At 40.6% G+C, this 22983-nt stretch overlaps 2 protein-coding genes across 2 annotated transcripts; both read left to right on the forward strand.

The window, feature by feature from the left end:
* The first annotated feature begins 730 nt into the window (after positions 1-730).
* On the forward strand, positions 731-4027 carry LOC119219010 (CMP-N-acetylneuraminate-beta-galactosamide-alpha-2,3-sialyltransferase 1-like). Its single transcript, XM_062558547.1, has 7 exons — positions 731-806; positions 1883-2151; positions 2376-2572; positions 2663-2842; positions 3173-3197; positions 3301-3420; positions 3575-4027. Exons 2-7 carry the CDS (start codon positions 1921-1923, stop codon positions 3740-3742), a joined length of 921 nt encoding a protein of 306 aa, XP_062414531.1. The 5' UTR covers positions 731-806; positions 1883-1920; the 3' UTR covers positions 3743-4027.
* Positions 4028-7205: 3178 nt separating this feature from the next.
* Positions 7206-14511, forward strand: LOC119219004 (CMP-N-acetylneuraminate-beta-galactosamide-alpha-2,3-sialyltransferase 2-like). The gene is made up of 7 exons (XM_037473854.1): positions 7206-7282; positions 8130-8398; positions 8611-8807; positions 8898-9077; positions 9550-9574; positions 9677-9796; positions 13829-14511. Exons 2-7 carry the CDS (start codon positions 8135-8137, stop codon positions 13994-13996), a joined length of 954 nt encoding a protein of 317 aa, XP_037329751.1. The 5' UTR covers positions 7206-7282; positions 8130-8134; the 3' UTR covers positions 13997-14511.
* Positions 14512-22983: the final 8472 nt, after the last annotated feature.

Here is a 22983-nt window from a genome sequence, read left to right on the forward strand (position 1 = left end):
AAACATACCAAACTCAATAGTGTCCGATTTACCTGTGAAAGTTGGGTAAACTTCACACAAAAAGGTTATGTTGGTACAACTGATCATAATTGAATATGTCCTAAACATAAAATATAAAAACATAATGTTTAGCAATACATCTTGTATATAAAATACATATTTAAAAATAATATTAAAAATGAATGTTGATTTAACATATAATGATTTAATGTATAGAACATGAATATATCTCTTTGGTGTAATTATAACTTTAAGCTGTGGAACCGATGTCCATATTTTTGACTGCTTCTTTCCGTGTGGGTTTGGAAACGTTTCCTGGTTGCTGGTGTCTAAGGAATGGAGTGAGACATAATGACGGTGCTATTTTCAGATTGAGTGCAATCTCGTAATAAATTACGGTTTGTTAAAGTATTAACTTTTATGTCAGTGTTTTTCAGAGGAAACGGACGGAGAATCGGCATCACGGCTCCCTGCAAAGGTCGGACTGGATTTAACCTTCGATTGATGGGAAGAAACCTCTTACTTCCTGCTCGAACTAAATGAACCGTAAATGGAGAACTTGCATGATGTGACAGCGGATCAGGATCCGGACCGGGAGGCGTCACGCACTTCAGCGGTCACGCGCACTTTCCTCTGTGGAACGCACAGGTGTCGGGAGAGACTGAAGGCGACAGCGGCGTCAAAGCGGCATCAAAGCGGCGTCAAAGCGGCATCAAAGCGGTGTCAAAGCGGCATCAAAGCGGCCCCCCGTTGCGGAGCCTCTTTTAGACTTTAAACCCCCCCCCCCAAAATAACCGTCCGTTCAGGTAAGAGCAAACTAAAACATTCATACAACCGATGATGAATAATGCCAAAAAGGATATTACGACGGACTGGATTGTTCTCCTTGTTATTATTGAAAGTAATGATTAACAGTTTGATTAATAATCAATTCTGAGAATAAAAGCATGTTATTTATTATTACGACACCTGTTTACGTCTGATATGGAGTTTATGGAGTTTGGTTCTCCGATAACAAACTGCTTTCTGCCTTTGACTATTTGTTCAAACAGTTTATCGGCGTTTCCCTCTTTTTTTTGGATGTGAACAGCGGTGAAAGTCGCATTCTCAGTCACGTCTCTTTTACGAGGCTCGAGGTATCGTTTCAGTCATAGTGGTGAATCGCACTTGTTTCACGTTCGGAGCGCAGAGACTCTGATTTGGGTTTTTACGGTTCCGTGTGTGGAGAGCAGGGTGTGGGGCTGAGCTACCTGCGCACATATTTATCACATCACAGATTTTTTTTGAATTTATGAAAATAAATTGCACCCTGGCAGAAATATCTACCAATTTAGTTTGTATTTTATTTATTAATATATGTCATTTAAATAACCAGATCTATCGCGCCTGGTGCCACCTGTGACTCCTCATGCCTCTCCGACCATAGATATATACATGAAGGCCAGTACTCAAACGGCCGCACAGGGCGGCCATCTTGGTCCAGTCAGCGCGCTCACCCATAACATTGTGTTGGTAGCGATACGTGTACTTTTTATGGGGGTTGCAGCTCTATCACCCACCCACTGTTTCCAGCTTCCAATTTAAATATTTGAAGTCAACTTAATTAAAAATAAGTTTACAAAATATATTACAACTGGTAAGTGGAAAAGTAAAGTGATATGTCATTATTATTATTTTAAATGTAGTTTAAATGTGATTGAAATAAAATAAAATAAAATAGTTTTCGTTTGGAGGGGGGGCAGAGAGGGTGCAGTTGGGGGGGTCTTACAATGTGCCTTTTCCTGAAAGTGGGGCCCTGACTCAAAATGTTTTGGAACCGCTGGATTAAACCTACTTCATGAAATTCTGCCACTGACCATAACCCTTATGTGTTTCCCCACAGGCTTCATCTACAGATTGGAGAGGCGTCGCACATCCAAGATGAAAACAAAAGTTCGCCTGCTCATTCTCATCCTGATTACTGCTGGCATTTGTGTTTTTTGGGGAGACCAAGTCTTACAATACGTTCCGCCTCAGGAACAAAGGTCCTGTTCTTGTGACCAATGTTTATTTGAAAATGAAACGTTGCCTATTCAGAATTTGAGCAGATTTCCACAACCACTTTTATCCAAGAACTACAATCTGTCAGAAGAGGATTACAACTGGTGGAAGGTGAGTTGTGACCTTTGAAGATTACAGTCTATCAACCTGCATCTCCAACTTCCATTCACTATCTCGAATTTAGTTAATGCAGTAGAAAATACAACATTCATGCATTTCACAATATGAACAAAGATTCAAAATAATTTCCTGGCTCTCAATATCACAACTGCCAATTTGTGTATTTTGTATGACTCACGTGGCCTAACATCTGGCATGTTTGGTGCTCCTGACAGCGCCTACAGCCTGGAGGCGGTAGCATCAGTGCCTACAGAGACAAAATCAAAAAGATTTTTGAGCGGATCCCAGCCAACCCTCCTGTTGAAGCTCCCAGGCCTGGCCGCTGCAGGACCTGTGCTTTGGTGGGAAATTCCATTAATTTGTTAAGATCACACTACGGACCTCTCATAGATTTCCAGGACTACGTCATAAGGTAAATGAGTTGAAACAAACATGAATTATTAAGTCAAAGACTCCTGACAAAGACATTGACTCATGGAATCCATCTCTTTGTACCATTTAGAATTAACAAGGGTCAGACCAAAGGCTTTGAAGCAGATGTTGGGAACAGAACGACTCATCGTGTCATGTATCCAGCGAGTGCTTCTCAGTTAGATAACACCACTCATCCAGTGCTGTTCGCATTCAAGATATGGGATCTTGGATGGATTACGAGGGTCCTCGGCTCACAACAGTCTGCAAAGTGAGTCTTTCTTTGGATCTTTCTTTCTGAAGCCAGAGCTCCAGGCGACTGAAGTCGCCCAGCAGTACCGACAGAGAAGTTGTGTTTCATTTGTGGCGTGATGACCAGTAAAGCCATAACATTTCAGGGCCAAATACACCACAAGCGTCCGTCACATCTGACCATCAGATGAGAAAAGTTGTGAAAGTAATAGTTGGATAATAAAGCCTATGCAGGAAAAAAGAGTTCTATGATAAATAAGACAGGGGTTCATTTAAAATGTTTCGCAGCTTTACTTACATCCAATCAATAGATGTCTGACATTTCATCCTTTTTTCAACATGTGCAAAGAAAATCCTTATTCAACAAGGATTTGGTGAGTCTCATTTTTTTTATATGAATTCAACAATAAATGTTATAAATTCCAAAATGTATGGTTGATAAAATACATTGAAAGACCAAATCTGATTTCATAACAGGCGATGGTCCTTAACCCAGCTTTCATGAGGAATGTTCATGACGTGTGGCTGAAGAAGAAAGGCTACTATCCCTCCACCGGCTTCTTGGCTTTGGTTCTTGCCCTGAACATCTGTGACGAGGCAAGTCCCTTTTTTAAATGGTGTGAATGTCGTTACACTCTCGTGATCGACAAGTAGACTTCCAATTCTGATGATGGACAAATCACGTAATCTTGTGTTATTTAGCGAAGATTCATGAAAGCCTCTCTGAAATGTCTCACCAATGTTTCCCCAGGTCGCTGTGTTTGGTTTTGGAGCCGACAGTGAAGGAAACTGGAGTCATTACTGGGAACAAATCACCTACAAAAGACTAAGAACTGGAAGACATCCTGGAAATGTAGAGTATAAAATGATCGAGGAGCTAGCAAAGCATAAAGTAATCAAATTCTATAAGGGGTGGTAAAAGTATAAATGTTCTGGGTCTGTACTGTCAAACTGCTTCAGAGACCCCAAATGGAATCGGATTCATTGAAGGACACCAGCTTTTTCACCAGTCCATTCAGGGCATTTTACAAAGAGTCAATATTTTTGTGTTTGTTTTTTTGAAACATGGATTACATGCCTGGTAGTGTTTGTAAATTAAGATATCTGCGCAAAATATCTGCTTCTCCTGCACAGCCTCCTCTCCGCTAGTTTGCATGAATCAGCTGTTTTAGCTTGTACTTTGCACAATAAACTCATCTGGATTGCTGAACGGAGACTGTCATCTTTCAACGTGTAACACTTCATCATAAAGCTTTTTTGGCCTTAAACAAATATTTCACCTTAAATCTTTTGTTTAAACATGGTTCTATAACAAAAAATGGCCTTTAGGAAGGTTTTTAGAAGTATACAAACCTAAAGTTTTGATAAGGTCTAATGGCACAATTTTACAAGAACAGTCCATTTTTATTCATACCGTATCAGTTTTGAAAAACGGATGGGTTGCTTTGTGTTACTGACCGTAGAGCAGTGGTGGCTGGTGGATTTTCTTTTTCCAGCCAATTAGCTTCAGTGAACATCCCAGGACTGTAGACCAAAGGCTGTGGATGGAAATGAAATGAGCCAAATGCAAGCCTTTAATGAATGATGACATAATACATTATCCTTGGTTTGATGCAACTGTTTGAGCCCGGTTTAACTCTTACCTAGTTGGTCTTGTTTTGTTGGGCCTTTGTCTCGCCTATTTTGTCCGTCAAAACCCTTTGTAAACTCTGTATTTAAATCTATTTTAAAAATAGTAATAACAATAATACTTTAAAATGTAAATTTTGCTCTGTCCTAAACAAAGCTTCTCACCCAAAATCATAAATTCCCGCTTTAAAATTTAAATATTTGCATAAAGTAGATATTGTCTATTTCTTTCTATGTTGAAAATAATTAAAATTACTAATGGGAAAATTCCAACAAATGAGCCCACTCCCAATGTCGCCCCAAAGGAAACACGTCTCGGCAGCACGGATAGGATTGCTTAACGCTTTGTATTTTTGTTGAACCTGTGTAGCATCATAGAGTCAAACACGTATTTCCAGTATTTGTATCTCATGAATGCCAAGGAGAAAATAGACAAATTCTTCCTAAACAGAAGCTGAACAAACAAGTGGAGCTGATTTAAAGCCTCCACACCTAATGATAATCCAGTCTGTGTCAAACATTGGTTCAACTTTGACTTTGACAAAGACACCGAGCTAAAGAATTCCCATTTGTAAGATGTGGAAAATGTATTTGTCTGCCTCACCATGACCTGTTCCACGTCCGCCCATGTCCTATCTTATCTAACCACCATCATGTACATGGAATTTAATCGGCTTCCCCCTTTGTTCAGCGCAAACATACAAATAAACAAGACAAATAAAAAATACTGAAAGCGTAGAGGAGTAGAACAGATTCAAGTATAGACATTTCACAGACAAATCATAAGTAAGATGAACAAAGTCACGCACTCTACACGTTCGATTAGGCGACGCATGACAGTTGAGACTCCTCCATTTAGCTTCCTGCTTCCTGCAGGTTCAACCATAGAGGAAAAAAAACTCGTGATGCTCTCATCAGGTGTTTACCGAAAGTCAATTAGATGTCATTACCAGGGGGTGAATTTCTTTTTTGGCAGAGCCAGCCAATCCGTTTCAGGACACATTCCAGAATGAGTCAATGCAAAAACAGGGTTTCAAACACCCATTATTATTTTTCACTTAAATATTTAAAATGTATGCCAACGGTTTAACATAATAAGGACATCAAACAATTATGTATATCAATGATTTATTATATGAATATATGTGGATATGGCGCAGAATGGATGTGCTGTGTGTAAATGTGGCTTCAGGCAAGAAGGAAGCAGCACCATAAGGTGTGAGAGGTTTAAGCATCTGCAACCAGCCAGAGTGGAACATCCTCTAAATAGTGCTAGAAATTATAATCCTGTACATATTGATATGTCTAGTTGGTTTAGAAGGCCTGTTCTAGCTATAAGTATTTAGTTTTAAGCACTTTGCCAGGTGTTTATTCTCCAGACAGATTATATCACAGGGCTGAAAACCTTCAGGTGAGTTATGAAAAGAGGCAGAGTTTTAAAAATCTGTGGTTTTCTCAAGGTGTGTTAGGTTAGGAATGTAATGTGAAGTAACAAGGATCGCTTGAACACAAAACAGGAAAATCTGCATTCTCATTTTCTATTTGTGTAAGGTTTCAAGTGGGTGTGAATAGGATTCTTCGTATAAGTTGGTGCCAATTGAGCGAGGTCACTCCACCTATTTCTCATAAACCTCTCATGAATTCACCGTGGTGAAATGGAATTTTGGATGTGTCTGTTTATGCAACTTTTTTCCTTCTCTAAAATGTCAAACTCTTCCTCGTTAAAGATCCATCCAAAGAACATCGAGGAAGCAAGAATGTCTCCCTGTACACATTGTTCTGTGCCTGTTCACTGGCCTCCATCGCAAATATTAGTACACCAGGTTCAAATGGGATTTTCAGATTCCTCTGCAGCCTTTTTGGAAGGTACCATTACTCACAGGGACCCCCCAGGAGGAACACATGGACCACACGAAGGCGGCTTTCAGACATCTCCAGGAGGCCGACTGAAGAACCAGTTTGCCACAACATTTTTTGAATATAGTGGCTTCATATTTATCAAGTTGGTTGTAAAACACCAGACCAACCAGCTCAAAGCCTTTCAGCCCTGATACAATCTGTGCTTTGCATATTATCTTTGCTGCCGCTCCCACAGAAATATGATCCCTAGCTGCAGGGGGATGAACCCGGTTTTGTGTAATCCTGACTTTATTAAAACCTTTGTAAAAGAAGCAGATGGCTCAAGGAGCGGTTTGAACCATTGTCCCTCAGTGTTTAAAAGCAGAACGCTTCCTGATTTTCCTTCACAGCGTGTAATTAAATGGGAGTGAGACAAACAACCAACTGGTCATAATGAAAGTGCGGTTTTAAGATTGAGTGCAATCTTATAACGTGTTAAGGTTTGTTTTGCTGTGTTTGTGTGCTGAGTGTGTAAAGATTGGACTGGATAATTCGATCTTTTCTATTCTTCTCATTTAAGCATTAATTAATACAGTTGGATTTGTCCCCTGTGCGTCGATAGTGGATGAAATCACGGCGTGTTTACAAAAGGCAAAAACTGAATAACGATCTCGGAAGAGGAGAAATGAAAAAACACACTGAACAAAACGTTTTAACAAATGAATTCTCCAATCGCAAGAGGAACAATTGTCTGCCACTGTGACAGCGGGTTAACTTTCGCACCAGGAGGCGTGACTGACTTCAGCTTTCACGCGCACGTTGCTCTGTAAGCCGGACAGGTGAAGCCCTCCCGACAGGTGCGTCACGGCGGCATAAAACCCGCCCCCCCGCCGAACCTCCGCACACTACGGACCCGAACGCACACCAACGGAGCCCCTCTTTCAAATCAGTCATCAAGTAGTTTTAGTCTTTTGGACTTCAAACTGTTAAGGTAAGACAAAGCTAAATCACGCATATTTATTAACCGTTAATGAATAATGCCAATAATTATGAAAATGACTGGATTATTCTCCCTGTACTTTTTATTATTGTCAATGAAGATTCAATAACTTTTTCCTGAGAATTAAACATAATATGTTATTTATTATTATACATCTGATGTGGAGTTTATGGAGTTTGGCTCTCCGATAACAAACTGCTTTCTGCCTTTGACTATTTGTTCAAACAGTTTATCGGCGTTTCCCTCTTTTTTTTGGATGTAAACAGCGGTGAAAGTCGCATTCTCAGTCACGTCTCTTTTACGGACAATGGTCCTGAACCCAAATACGACTCCTGAGGCAGGGTTCAGAAAATCACAGTTTATTTATGAAAGGCAAAAACGGAATAAAGATAGACAGGGTTGGCCAGTCAGCTGATCAATGGGTTCCCCCCCTGACGGACTCATGGACATCAGAACTTGTTGTAGGGGAGAAAGTGTCTGCAGGCTGTAGTGCAGAATCAGGGCGGGTTGTGTCTGTTGCTCCTTCACCTGAAGGCAAATACATACAATTGATGTACATTTATTATTATAGATATTATGGCAATATGCAATATAATGATATACAATAATATTTTTCTCTTGGTCATATGTTGAGATTCATCACTGATCTTGTGAGCCATAATACGACAGGCATACATCTAAATCATTTTTTTCTTCGAAGAGGGTGCAGTGGGGGGGGTCTTACAATGTGCCTTTTCCTGAAAGTGGGGCCCTGACTCAAAATGTTTTGGAACCGCTGGATTAAACCTACTTCATAAAATTCTGCCACTGACCATAATCCTTATGTGTTTCCCCACAGGCTTCATGTACAGATTGGAGAGGCGTCGCACATCCAAGATGAACAACAAAGCACACCTGCTCGTTTTCTTCATGATTATTACTGGCATTTGTGTTTTTTGGGGAGACGAAGTCTTACAATACGTTCCGCCTCAGGAACAAAGGTCCTGTTCTTGTGACCAATGTTTATTTGAAAATGAAACGTTTCCTATTCAGAATTTGAGCAGATTTCCACAACCACTTTTATCCACGAACTACAATCTGTCAGAAGAGGATTTCAACTCGTGGAAGGTAAATTGCATCTTCCATTCTCATCACTATTTCCTGTTCAAGAAATAATTCCTCAATTTAATTTATGCAGTAGAACATTCATGCATTCACAATTCACAATATAAACAGATATTAAAAAAAAATGTCCTCCCTCTCAATATCACAACTGCCAATTTGTGTATTTTGTATGACTCACGTGGCCTAAAATCTGGTATGTTTGGTGCACCTGACAGCGCCTACAGCCTGGAGGCGGTAGCATCAGTGTCTACAGAGAAAAAGTCAAAAAGATTTTTGAGCGGATCCCAGCCAACCCTCCTGTTGAAGCTCCCAGGCCTGGCCGCTGCAGGACCTGTGCTTTGGTGGGAAATTCCATTAATTTGTTAGGATCACATTACGGACCTCTCATAGATTTCCAGGACTACGTCATAAGGTAAATAAGTTGAAACAAACATGAATTATTAAGTCAAAGACTCCTTACAAAGACATTGACTCATGAAATCCATCTCTTTGTACCATTTAGAATTAACAAGGGTCAGACCAAAGGCTTTGAAGCAGATGTTGGGAACAGAACGACTCATCGTGTCATGTATCCAAACAGTGCTTCTCAGTTAGATAACACCACTCATCCAGTGCTGTTCGCATTCAAGATACAGGATCTTCAATGGATTATAAAGAACCTCAGCACACAACAGTCTGGACAGTAAGTCATGTTTTTCATTTTCAGTTCTAATTCAGATGATACGGTTTGTCTTCTATAGCTGGCGTTACAGCCTAATAAAGTCCCCCAGCAGTACAGAGGGAGGAGTTGTGTTTCATTTGTGGTGTGATGACTAGTAAATCCATCATTTCAATGACTCCTACTAGCTTTGCTTATTTCTCTGCATTCCCACCATGAGTGACCGCACGAGTGAGGTTTGACTTCACCTGAGTACTCTCCATTAAAGCAAATACACAACAAGCGTCCGTCACATCTGACCATCAGTTGTGAAAAGTTGTGAAAGTAATAGTTGGATAATAAAGCCTATGCAGGAAAATTGCAAAATTGTATTTCTTTAAAAAGTCTACAGAGTTATATGATAAATAAGACAGGGGTTCATTTAAAATGTTTTGCAGCATTACTTACATCCAATCAATAGATGTCTGACATTTCATTTCTATCAACATGTGCAAAGAAAATCCTTATTCAACAAGGATTTGGTGAGTCTCATTTTTTTATATGAATTCAACAATAAATGTTATGAATTCCAAAATATATGGTTGATAAAATACATTGAAAGACCAAATCTGATTTCATAACAGGCGATGGTCCTTAACCCAGCTTTCATGAGGAATATTCATGACGTGTGGCTGAAGAAGAAAGGCTACTGTCCCTCCACCGGCTTCTTGGCTTTGGTTCTTGTCCTGCACATCTGTGACGAGGCAAGTCCCTTTTTTAAATGATGTGAATGTCGTTACACTCTCGTGATTGACAAGTAGACACCAATTCTGATGATGGACAAATCACGTAATTAGTTGGAATGCTTCAAGCATTCCAAGTATTGTTCTTCTAATCTTTATTCCGCCTTTTTCATCTTCTTATTCTTCTATTTCTTCCGCCGCACCTTTCAACTCCTTCACACTTTCAGCTATTAAGACCATTCAAATATTAAAATGTTCAGCTCCTTCAGGGGAGGTGGGCTATGACTCTTCAGCTTTTTAGCTCTTATAATTGAATTAATATAAATTAAAATCATCAACCTTTTTGACATGGTTTCCAATGGATTAAATTTTCAAATCCTTTCAAAACTTAAGTCTTAACAATTTTATAAAAAAAACAACTTGTTGATATCTATTATACTTTTTTCATAATCACTAATTATGTTTCACTAGTTTTGGGGTTTCTTTCGAATTTAGAGTGGAGTTTTCCGGATTGTCCCGCGATTTAGAGTGAACGCCGTGTCAGGATTCAGTAAAAAAAAAGAGGCACTTTTATCTTTACGGCCACAATATTCACTTTTCAGCCTTCATTTAAAAAGTGCTGGTTGGACTCGTATAAGTTTGGAATCTCAGAGTTATTTACTTTTTGCGTGAGGAGCCTGATTATGAGACAAAGTCTGCCCCGAGCCCCATAAGCTTCCACACAAATCTGCCGACATTAAAAAAAAAACCACACAGACGGTACACTTTTTGTAAACGGCTGTTTGAGCAGTTTTAAAACACACAGAGACATAAAAACAACACTCATGCGTTCGGTAGAGTCTTGGGTCTCTAAAAATGCCATTATTTTTTGGCTACCCCAAATAGTTTTGCTCCAGGAAGCATTTGTTTGAGGTGTGGATTTTGTCTAAATCTCTTCCCTCTCTTAGCTGTGAGCTCATTAGCGACCAGCTGGTAATCGATGGCCATAAAGATGTAGCTCAGGGACGTGCAGGTTTAACCGTGGTTAGATAACTATGAGGGGCCGTTTAGGACTTAACTACTGAGACACTCTCACACACACTACTGAGACACTCTCACACACTCTACTGAGACACTCAACACTCACACACACTACTGAGACACACTCACACACACTACTGAGACACTCTCACACACACTACTGAGACACACTCACACACTCTACTGAGACACTCAACACTCACACACACTACTGAGACACACTCACACACACTACTGAGACACTCTCACACACACTACTGAGACACACTCACACACACTACTGAGACACTCTCACACACACTACTGAGACACTCTCACACACTCTACTGAGACACTCAACACTCACACACACTACTGAGACACTCTCACACACACTACTGAGACACTCGCACACACACTACTGAGACACACTCACACACACTACTGAGACACTCTCACACACACTACTGAGACACACTCACACACACTACTGAGACACTCTCACACACACTACTGAGACACTCTCACACACTCTACTGAGACACTCAACACTCACACACACTACTGAGACACTCTCACACACACTACTGAGACACTCTCACACACACTACTGAGACACTCGCACACACACTACTGAGACACTCTCACACACACTATTGAGACACTCTCATACACACTATTGAGACACTCTCACACACACTACTGAGACACTCTCATACACACTATTAAGACACTCTCACACACACTACTGAGACACTCTCATACACACTATTGAGACACTCAGACAGCATCTCACTATACAACATGAGAGCATCTCAGTATACAGTGTTAGAGCATCTCAGTATACAGTGTGAGAGAATCTCAGTTACACCGTAAGGTGGAAGCAAAGAGCGCTGATTTTGAACTTGTATTAGGGGGATGTTGGACCGTCCGGATTTGCAATGCCCTGACGCGTATTTGTCCTCCTTTTTTGGAGTTGCGCTGGGAAAACTGTCGCCCCCCCCCCCTCTCTGGCCGTAACGTCCGCGCCACATCCGCTAACCTGAAACGACTTTGACACCCCTGATTTAGAGCCTCATGAAATATTGTCCTTTTTTATGGTGTTATGGATATGGTCACCCTACATTATATCTACTTTTCCGTAGCGGAGACACGTGTGGATCTTACAATAGAAATATTCATTAATTAATATTTGGATTTTAATGTATTATTTAATCGATTATTATCCTTCGCTTTGAAGCTGATGCCCTGCTGCCGGTTTCCATGACGGTCTCCCCACAAGACCTTTAATAAAGACTCGATTAGTTTTATTCCACAATGATAGACAGTACAATAAGCGCGCACACTATGGATACAGTATAGTTTACGTATAGTTTATTAAGGTTATGAATTTAAACTCTGCTCGCAAAATAGCCATTAAACAAACACCAGTCTCAGATTAGAGGTTATGAACACTCATCCTAGTTATACTATCGTATATATAACCGCTACGGAAAAGTGGATCGAAGCGGAGCATTTCATTGAAGTCTGGCCGGGAACAGGCTGCTGTCTGCGGCCTGAGATGAGGCTGACCGCCCGGTGCTGGGGACATCAGATGGTCCCGTTAACTACGCCTCACGTCTCCGACATCCTCCATGGAATTTTTTACGATGGCTGAATGTTAACAAACCGACCGCAGAAATGTTGCTTAAACACATAATTTCTCGCCTGAAAACGTCCTAAAATGACATTCCGTCCCTTGAATATGGTAGTATTTATAAACTTGGACGGGCGACCGCAGACTTCAAGGCATATGAAGGAAGGGCGTATGATTGGCGCATTGCGCTGTTCAAAATCAGCGCTCTTTGCTTCCGCCTTCCGGTGTAACTGAGATGCCTTCCGGTGTAACTGAGATTCTCTCACACTGTATACTGAGATGCTCTCACACTGTATACTGAGATGCTCTCACACTGTATACTGAGATGCTCTCACACTGTATACTGAGATGCTCTCATGTTGTATAGTGAGATGCTCTCATGTTGTATACTGAGATGCTCTCATGTTGTATAGTGAGATGCTCTCATGTTGTATAGTGAGATGCTGTCTGAGTGTCTCAATAGTGTGTATGAGAGTGTCTCAGTAGTGTGTGTGAGAGTGTCTTAATAGTGTGTATGAGAGTGTCTCAGTAGTGTGAGTGAGAGTGTTTCAATAGTGTGTATGAGAGTGTCCCAATAGTGTGTGTGAGAGTGTCTTAATAGTGTGTATAAGAGTGTCTCAGTAGTGTGAGTGAGAGTGTCTCAATAGTGTGTATGAGAGTGTCCCAATAGTGTGTGTGAGAGTGTCTCAGTAGTGTGTGTGAGAGTGTCTCAGTAGTGTGTGTGAGAGTGTCTCAGTAGTGTGTGTGAGAGTGTCTCAGTAGTTAAGTCCTAAACGGCCCTTTCTGTTTTTTCCAATTCTTTCAAGTTCATTTCAACTTTTCTCATTTCTGTATTTTCAGCCTTTTTCTATTCTTTCAGCAATGTTTAGAATAATTTCAGCTTGTTGCATTTTAAGTAACTTTTTAAAATTAATTTCAGCTTTTATTATTTCTGTGATTTCAAATTCATAGAAGCTTCTCCCATTTCAGTTTTTTTGCAATTGTTTCATGTTCATTTCAGCTTTTCTCATTTCTGTATTTTCAGCAATTTTTAAATGTATTTCACCTTTTTCTATTCTTTTAGCAATGTTTAGAATAATTTCAGCTTTTTAGTTCTGTATTTTGTCAAATTCATAGAAGCTTCCCCCATTTCTGTTTTTTCCAATTCTTTCAAGTTCATTTCAGCTTTTTTCATTTCTGTATTTTCAGCAATTTTTAAATGTATTTCACCTTTTTCTATTCTTTAAGCAATGTTTGGAATAATTTCAGCTTGTTTCATTTCTGTACTTTAAGCAACTTTTTGAAATTAATTTCAGCTTTCTGCATTCCAACGCATTTTCTGCAGGAAATGCATTTTCTAGTCTTTTGTTATTAGCGAGATTTAATAAATCTTTAATTTCATCTTCTGATTCTAAAATTTCTTACTCATGTTTTCCCAGGTCCATGTGTTTGGTTTTGGAGCAGATAGGAACGGAAACTGGAGTCATTACTGGGAAAGACTCGCTAACAGAAGACTAAGAACTGGAAGACATCCTGGAAATGTAGAGTATAAAATGATTGAGGAGCTAACCAGGCATAACGTAATCAAATTCTATAAGGGGTGGTAAAGATTATTCTTCTTCTCAGATCAACTGCGATAACAGAACTGAACTGTGGGTTGTCAGTCTTTGTGTTGATGTTGGTGTTTGTCATTGGAGGATCCCAGATATACAAACTTTTCTCTGCTTATTTTTATTTATTGTGTGGTATTTCTGGACTTTAAATAATTAAAGAAAAGGTGGCCTTTGGAAAGTTCTTAGTAGAAGTGCATGAAGGTACAGTTTTTATAAGGTCATATGGCACAATTTTACAAGAAGGGTCCATTTGTATTCATACCGTATCAGTTTTGAAGATGTATGTGTTACTGTTAGTAAAAGACACGATGAAATATCAATCTAGATCTAAAGACAGGTGCTATATAGATTATATGAACAACTGAAGAGGCTGCATGACTGTGACAACGATATTCTAATGAGTAATTTAGACCAAATGTTGTGGATGAAAATGAGCCAAATGTATTCTTGCTTAAATAAAACAAAAAAACTTAAGGAAAAGGTGAAGGAAACTGGACTTTATAAAATGTATTTGTTGTTGCTTTTATTGTAAGTATTATTAAGGGGTCTTGTTTTATTTTGTAGTTTAATATCTCTTCTGTTCCGGGGTAACTTCACTTACTGCCTTGTCCTGTCTTCCCCTGTGATTGTTTGCCGTGCCGGATTGTTTCCACTTGTGTCCAATCACCTGCACCTCCTTTGTGTATTTAAGCCTTGTGAGTCTCTTGTCTCTTGTCGGGTCATTGTCTTTGGTTGTCTTCTGTCTACAGGTCTCGTCATTTTTCATGCCATGTGAGTTTATGCCGCCGTCGTTGTTTTCAAGTCCAGGTCCCCGTCTTTGTTTTTCTCCTCCTTCTCGTCCTTTTTTTATTGGTTGGAGTGATTTTCAGTTTGGTTTTCCAACTATTAAAGTCCTTTATTTTGAATACTCTGCATCTGAGTCCTCCCTATGAGGGGCCGTTTAGGACTTAACTACTGAGACACTCTCACACACACTACTGAGACACTCTCACACACTCTACTGAGACACTCTCACACACACTACTGAGACACTCTCACACACACTATTGAGACACTCTCATACACACTATTGAGACACTCTCACACACACTACTGAGACACTCTCATACACACTACTGAGACACTCTCACACACACTACTGAGACACTCTCACACACACTAGTGAGACACTCTCATACACACTAGTATACGAGAAACACCTGGGAGGGGTAGAGACAAACACTTAACGAGACACCGGCTGTGACAATTTCTTTTTGAAGTATGAACAAACTGACAAATTGTTAATACAATATTCTTTAAGGAAAAACCTTGTGGTGTCATGATATAGCTTTACATTTGTCCTGGGCCCCATGTCCAGGTCTTGTTTTATTTTGTAGTTTCATGTCTCTTGTGTTCCTGGGTAACTTCACTTCCTGCCTTGTCCTGTCTTCCTCTGTGATTGTCTGCCTTGCCTGAACGTTTCCAGCTGTGTCCAACCACCTGCACCTCCCTTGTGTATTTAAGCCTTGTAAGTCTCTTCTGTTGTCTCCTATTGTCTACAGTTCATTTCTTATTGTCTTCATGTACTACGTATGTAGTTCATGTTGTTTTCTTTTGTAAAGATCTTGGTTTTTTCCCTCCTTCCCCTTTTTTGGGTGGAGTGGTATTAGAGTTTAAGTTTGGAATTTTGACTATTAAAGTCCTTTTTGTTTTTGTATAACTCCGCATCTGAGTCCTCCCTCCTTGCCCTCGCATGTGCCTCACACACTGTGTGATACTGTATCACACACAGTATCACACAGTGCCTCACACATTGTCTCACATATCTTACGTGTACACAGCCGAGCATTCACTGCCCGACAGACTGTGTCACACAGTGTGTGAGGCACATGCGAGGGCAAGGAGGGAGGACTCAGATGCGGAGTGTCTCACACAGTGCCTCATAAACTGTGTGAGACACTGTATCACACAGTGCCTCACACAGTGTCTCACATATCTTACGTGTACACCAGACGCCACAGCCGAGCATTCACTGCCCGACAGACTGTCTCACACAGTGCCTCATACACTGTGTGAGACACTGTATCACACAGTGCCTCACACAGTGTCTCACATATCTTACGTGTACACCAGACGCCACAGCCGAGCATTCACTGCCCGACAGACTGTCTCACACAGTGCCTCATACACTGTGTGAGACACTGTATCACACAGTGCCTCACACAGTGTCTCACATATCTTACGTGTACACCACACGCCACAGCCGAGCATTCACTGCCCGACAGACTGTCTCACACAGTGCCTCATACACTGTGTGAGACACTGTATCACACAGTGCCTCACACAGTGTCTCACATATCTTACGTGTACACCAGACGCCACAGCCGAGCATTCACTGCCCGACAGACTGTCTCACACAGTGTCCACCAATATACAGATCCGCCAATACACAGATACACTACAATACACATATAATAAAACTCCTAGTTTTATATGCTCATCTACACATTCATATGTACACACATACATATGACACCGGACGTGTAGCAGCCGGGGTTCAAACTGCCAAACCTGCAGTTTTGGTGTTATTGTGCCTCCTTCTCCTGGTATGTCCATGCTCTGTGTCCCTTACTAACATCTTCCTCCTCGGTTTTTCCAGCTCAGGGGCTCTGTCTTGCATTCTCCAACCAAAGAACCATAGAGTCCTTTTCTTCAACCAGAGGCAGATGTCCTCAAGGAGCAGCTGTTCATCCTCCAGTCGCTCGCTTTTAATCCGCTCAGCACAGAGGGTTGTCTCCAGAATCCCGGTTTCTCCCTTCAGAGTCTCATACTCTGTCCTCAGAGTCTCATACTCTGTCTTCAGAGGCTCATACTTTGTCCTCATCGTCTCATACTCTGTCCCCAGAGTCTCATACTCTGTCTTTAGAGGCTCATACTCTGTCCTCAGAGTCTCATACTCTGTCCCCAGAGTCTCATACTCTGTCCTCAGAGTCTCATACTCTGTCTTCAGAGGCTCATACTCTGTCCTCAGAGTCTCATACTCCGTCTTCAGAGGCTCATATTCTGTGCTCAGAGTCTCATACTCTGTCTTACATTTCGTCTGGACCTGGGCGAGTTCGGTTGTTGCGTTTGTGAGGAGTCTTCTGCTTTCTGAGAGGCACTTCTCAAGGTCGATGTTGGTGGACTTTAGGAGATCTGCCTCCTTACTAACCAAAAGGTTTTCCTCAGAGAGCTTCTGAATTTCTGTTGAGTGCTGTTTAACCACCGTATTGACATTTTGGAGTCTCTCTTTCAGAGTGGAGATTGTTGTCTCGGTGGTCTGATGACAGGAGATTTCGAGCCCTTGTCTCTCGATGGTCTGCCGAGCCTCAAACATTTCTGCTTCATAATCTTTGGCCTTGTTCTGGAGATCTCGAAGTTTCTCCTTCAGACTAGAAATGTTTTGCCTTTGTCTCTCCATTGTCTTCTGCGCCATGTTCATTTCTTTCTTGTGAAGCCTTGAGGTGATGGAGATCGTAGAGGGGGTACAAGGGGCTAAATTCTCTTTCTCCTTCAGCTCTTTGTTAACGATTTGCTTTTTTCTTAACCTGAAGCAGGTTTCCTCAAGGGCTTTTCGTTCTTTATCCCATGCCTCTTTCTCCTCACAGAACTTGACTATCTGGTTCTTTTGGTCTGTTCCAACTTTCTGCATATGAGTAATTTTTTCCAAGCCTTCTTGGATTGTTTGTCTTAAAGAAGATTTTTGGAGCTCAGATTGTTTCTCGATCATCTCCAGTTCGATCACCCGATCTCTCAGATTCATGATGAAAGTGAGCTCTTCGACTATTAAATGCGCGTCGTCCTTGAGACTGCTCATCTGATTATTCTCAGCCATTAGTCCACCTGTGTGTCCGTCGCGTTGAATTAGTGTACTAAGTGTGTGTGTCCGTCGGATTGTACTCGTGTACAAAGCGTGTGTGTCCGCTGTGTTGAACGTCGTGTAACTGAGCGTTCAAAGCAAAAGGGGCAGGTTCTAAGATGAGGTTCTTTGCCAGTTGAACATCAATACAAACGGGGACAATGACGTCTTGGTTGCCATGTGAACATCAACGCGAAAGGGGCGGGGCCTTAGATGACTTGTTGGTTACCAGGTGAACCGCAATGAAAATGGGCGTGGCTTAAGACGACGTTCGGTTGGCAGTTGAACGTCTAAACTAAAGGGGCGTGGCCTAAGATTACGTTTATCCCCCTGAAACCGTTAAAATTTTCCGCCATTGTTTCTGCTCCGCATCAAACGTGGAAGACATAGCGACTCTGTACTTGTTGTGGAAGTCCTACTAACGTCGGACTCGTGTTTGTGTACTAAATAGCATCCGTTGGCGCAGACAATTCTACAGAAACAGCGTCTTGATGAGTGCCGCATCTAGCGGTACATGGTGCGAGCCGTTGCCCAGTTTGAAAGCTCGTTGGCTCGGATCGGGCACCGGACTTCGCCGCCTTCGCATCATACTTCCACGCCGAGGGGAACTGTCCGGTGAAGAGACGTCGTGTGCATAAGCACACCCAAACACACGTTATCATTGAGCAAACGTCCTGAATATTACTTAACATTAAGTATCAGTGTGTCGTCAAACAATAGAATTACGTTACACTTTATTGTACTGTATCCAGTGCAGTGAAGGGATGTTGTAAAAAGGCACATATGGTTGTATGCTGTTTGTTAAAAGTGCGTCTTTACTGGACCGGTCGCAATAAAGCAGTTAAATGTATACTTAAGGTTAGTTATACGAGGATGTAGGTCCGTGTACCTTTTGATAGTTTAAAGTGTTCACTAGCTAGCTAGCTAACATCACAACAATCATACCGTTATACCAGTTGTGGCAGAAGCTGCTGGGTTTTACATTTTCATTGATGATAGTAATCATTGTCCTCGGGTATATGTGCACTTTTTTGTATTTGTATTCAGAGCCATTGACAAAGCAGCCAGGGGTCCCTTTAACATAGTTGCATTAGATGACTTAGAGCTCCAGGAATGAGCTTATACTTTCATAAAGAAATGATTTGACATATGACATATAGATGTCCAATTAGTATCTTTTGGATGTACAGTGTGTAATATTCAGTCTTCTTGCTATTTCAGGATGCTGTTGAAGATGCTGTTTTACTGGAGCCTGCAATACAAAAGATGAAAACCTACAGGAACAAGACAAACACGTCGGAGAGTCCAGACTTATTTTATTCAATAAATTCAATTCAATTTAAAAAATGTATAAATCCATTTCAAATAAATATTCAGTAAATGTATATGAATGTCTCTTAAATATTGAGTAAATAAAAGTCAATTTCACCCAAATATTCAGTCATTAAATATGACTTTTGATAAGTAAACATTAATCAATGTTCCTTGTTAAATTGATTTGGATTTACTAATTATCTCTTGTAGATTTAATTGATCTTTTCAATACATTTCAATTATATTATTTGTCATTTTGTTGCTACAATTTATTTGAGTAACCATTGGTCACATTGTTTAAAGTGTAAAGCAAAAAATCTGCATCCATCCTCTTATGCAAAGGAAATATTGATCAATACTATGATCATCTATCAGCTATGATCAGTCCGTCCATGTTTTACATGGGTTAAAACATGTAAACCATGTAATGCAATGCAATTTTGCAGTTTCATTAAAACAGGACATTGCACTGTAAATAGCTACGAGCTGTAATAGCGTGATGATACACCTGTAGGAGCCATATTCATTTGGTATTATTTCATTTAATCTTGCTCTGTGCCACTAGGGGGCTGTATGTGCTTTGTCTGTCTCAGCCGACCTCGGATCAGCCCAGTTAGGCCATTTAACCTGCCGAACAACATGCCAGCAGCTAAAGCTATGTTATCCATCTCCTGCAAAACAACGTGGCCCTCGAGGATGATTCCAATGTCTTCTGGTTTATCACTGGAATCTCTTTGTTTGAAGAGGTATATTCCTGTAGTGGTCTCCTCAATGCATTCTTGGATGAGGGACTCATCTGCTGCCTGTACAACACACAAAAAAAGAAAAACTGAGATTACGCTGTGTGTATAGTAAAGTAAAATATATATATATATTTAGTCACTAATTTGTCTGCTATTGCTTAATAAAAAACGTCCTAGAATTAACCAAAGCTCAGGGAAGGATAGCATTATCTTAATTAATTTTCTATGCAATATTATTCATTTTAAAAGCTGGAAATACCTGGCAATATTATTGTATTTACTTGTAAATGTCTAAACCAAATGGTAATTCACACATGCAGCGACCCATTTAACCCATATAAAACATATAAAAATCACTACTATCTTATCCGACAGATAAAATATGAGAGATAACATCTTGATATACTACACCTAAGCAGTCATACTCACCGCATACTCTCTCACAATATTTTCTGGGTTTTCATTGAGGTACGCAGAGTGCCTTCAGGACACATTCTCTCCCAAATCAATATCACCCAAGTCAAGCTGGACAAACAAAACAAGTTGTTTGATAGAGCCCTGTTATCCTGTCAATCAAACGTTACCCTCCTCTCCCAGGGAGAATATACTTACTTCAACCATGTTCACCAGGTGCCATGATGGTCTCTAGGCGTCGTCGTTGAAACCTTGATTATTTGACTGTGATAGGCAGTTATGTGTTGAATAAAATCACAATCATATGCTGTTAGATATGAAATATGAAAAGAAGGCTTCCACATGCTTGGGTTTTAAACAGCTGACTTGTATACTCTAGGTGAGGGGTGGGCAAACTGTTTGACTCGCGGGGCCACAATGGGTTCTAAAATCTGACAAAGGGCCAGGAACAAATGAACGGAGTGTTTCATGACCAGTTTCTCAGAACTTATCTGCTGCCCGACCGCCTGCCGAAAAGCCCTGAGCTTTCAAGCAGGTCGTTAGCCTTTAGCCTGCTAACAGTTAGCTAAACTAAGAAAGTGCCATTCAAACTCGCCGAAGCGCAAAATAGCAGTCGTGGTCCGTAGTCGGTGCACTAGAAACACCGCTAATGTAACCGAGCATTCGTGGACGATACACTCATGAAACATTAATGAGCTCATTTCCCCATGTGGGATTTAACTACACCGCTAGCTTTGCATTGCTGCATTTTAAATATTACAGCTGTAAAGAACAAAAAAAACCATGACAACAGTGGACGGGCTTTCCACAGAAGGATGCTGGTCCAGCAGATTGAATGTGCTGTGTGTAAATGTGGCTTTAGTATTCGTTTCATAAACTGGACTGAAACTTTTACGCTTCTTTTATGGTTTCAGTTGGTACAGAGAGAGTCGGCACGCTGCCTTTTTCTGATCACTCCACCTATTTTGTTGTGTCGCTCAGACAGAGAAATTCCCTTGTGAGGTCACTATAGTGAAATGGAATAAAAGCTTATTTTCGGTGTGTCTGTTTACTCAACTTCTTTCATTCTCTACATTGTCCAACGAACATTGAGGAAGCAAAGTTTCCTTCCTCGTTCTGTGCCTGTTCACTGGAACGCCGTCTGTCCTTCTTTCCAAAGATTGCAGATTTCCCTGCAGCCAGTTGGATGGCACCATTACTCACAGTGACAGTGTAAACCTGACTTTATTAAAAGCTTTGTAATGGAAACAGATGGTTCAAGGAGCGGTTTGGGAGAAGTGCCATTTCAGATGGTCCCATTGTCCCTCAGTGTTGATAAGCAAATATCCTGGTTTTCTGTCACTCTCTTACTGTGTAATCAAATGGAGCGGGTGTGACAGACATTACCGCTCAAGGTGTTGTCTCCTATTTTAACTTCCGTCATGTTGAGGTATCGAGTGCAATCTGTTAACAAATTAAGTGTTTGTAAGGTTTACAAAAAGGATCTCTGTGAAGATTAGACTGGGTGATTAGACAGTTGAAACGGGCTCATGAGAACGGGGTCAGGTGAGTTGATTGACAGCCTGTGCTTGTTGAGTAATAGCGTGTTCGTGTGCGACTGAGTCGGTGCAGAGGAGCAGGGCGTATTAGTTTATACACCCGAGGTTTATGAGTTGTCTTGTGAATAATAGATCATAAAAATTAAGATAAAAAATAATAGATGATATTACAATGCTTAATGTACATAATAATTATTGCTACTATTAAACACCTGATCAGTGTGTTAAAGACCAACTCAAAGGCCCCACAAAACTTCACATAATTAACTATTTGGGATAAATTGTGGCTGTTTTTACCTCTAATTGTTGAGATACTTCCCATGAAAACCTAAACAAATAAATTACTCACACAAAACGTCCTGATAATATATATATAAAATTTAGAGTATTCATTTGCGGTAATATTGCATATTGATGATATTGGAAATTCAGAAGAAACATTCGAAAATATCTAGTTAGTTGAATATACAGCTTTAAAAATGCAAAGCGGGTTTTTAACCCCTAAATAACATATGTTAGCGACCTCTTCTAACGTGTAACTCGTTGTGGGCGAGTAATAATTAAAATAATAAAATGGCATCATTTAAGTTTTTTTCTAGAGAAGAAGGGCCGTTATGATTTTTAAATGTTTACATTAGAAGGTATAATATATAAAAAACTTTTTGACAACTGAAGCTACAGCACCAAACATGTCGGGTATTTTTGAACATGTTGAGGCATCTGTCACGGTTTGGGTCTGCTTTGTGTCTTATTTTGTAGTTTTCATGTCTCGTGTTCCTGGGGAGCTTCACTTCCTGTCCTGTGATTGCTTCCACCTGTGTCCAATCACCTGTACCTCCCTTGTGTATTTAAGCCCTGTGTGCCTGTTGTCCCTTGTCTGTCATTGTCCATGTTACTGGTCGTTGGTGCACGTTGTCCTGTCTGGTCTGAAAAATAAAGAGCACTTCCTCGGGAGACCCTGCGTCTGAGTCCTGCCTTCCGCCTGCACCTTCAGCCGATTGTGACAGCATCAACCTCTAGATTTTTTTCTTTTGGCCCACAATTTCTCTGCACCCCCCTTGCTCTTACGTTTTTGTTTCTCCATCCTCATGACTA

The sequence above is a fragment of the Pungitius pungitius genome, chromosome 17 (assembly GCF_949316345.1).
Source record: "Pungitius pungitius chromosome 17, fPunPun2.1, whole genome shotgun sequence".
NCBI classification, from domain to species: Eukaryota; Metazoa; Chordata; class Actinopteri; order Perciformes; family Gasterosteidae; genus Pungitius; species Pungitius pungitius.

What these genes read in the sequence shown, in the direction of transcription:
- LOC119219004 (XM_037473854.1), top strand. Translation starts at nt 8,135, where the DNA reads ATGTACAGATTGGAGAGGCGTCGCACATCCAAGATGAACAACAAAGCA. An exon ending in TTCCAGGACTACGTCATAAG is followed by an intron (nt 8,808 to 8,897) that starts GTAAATAAGTTG and finishes TGTACCATTTAG; the next exon opens with AATTAACAAGGGTCAGACCA. An exon ending in TCCTGCACATCTGTGACGAG is followed by an intron (nt 9,797 to 13,828) that starts GCAAGTCCCTTT and finishes ATGTTTTCCCAG; the next exon opens with GTCCATGTGTTTGGTTTTGG.
- LOC119219010 (XM_062558547.1), top strand. Translation starts at nt 1,921, where the DNA reads ATGAAAACAAAAGTTCGCCTGCTCATTCTCATCCTGATTACTGCTGGC. An exon ending in AGGATTACAACTGGTGGAAG is followed by an intron (nt 2,152 to 2,375) that starts GTGAGTTGTGAC and finishes TGCTCCTGACAG; the next exon opens with CGCCTACAGCCTGGAGGCGG. An exon ending in GGCTCACAACAGTCTGCAAA is followed by an intron (nt 2,843 to 3,172) that starts GTGAGTCTTTCT and finishes ACATGTGCAAAG; the next exon opens with AAAATCCTTATTCAACAAGG.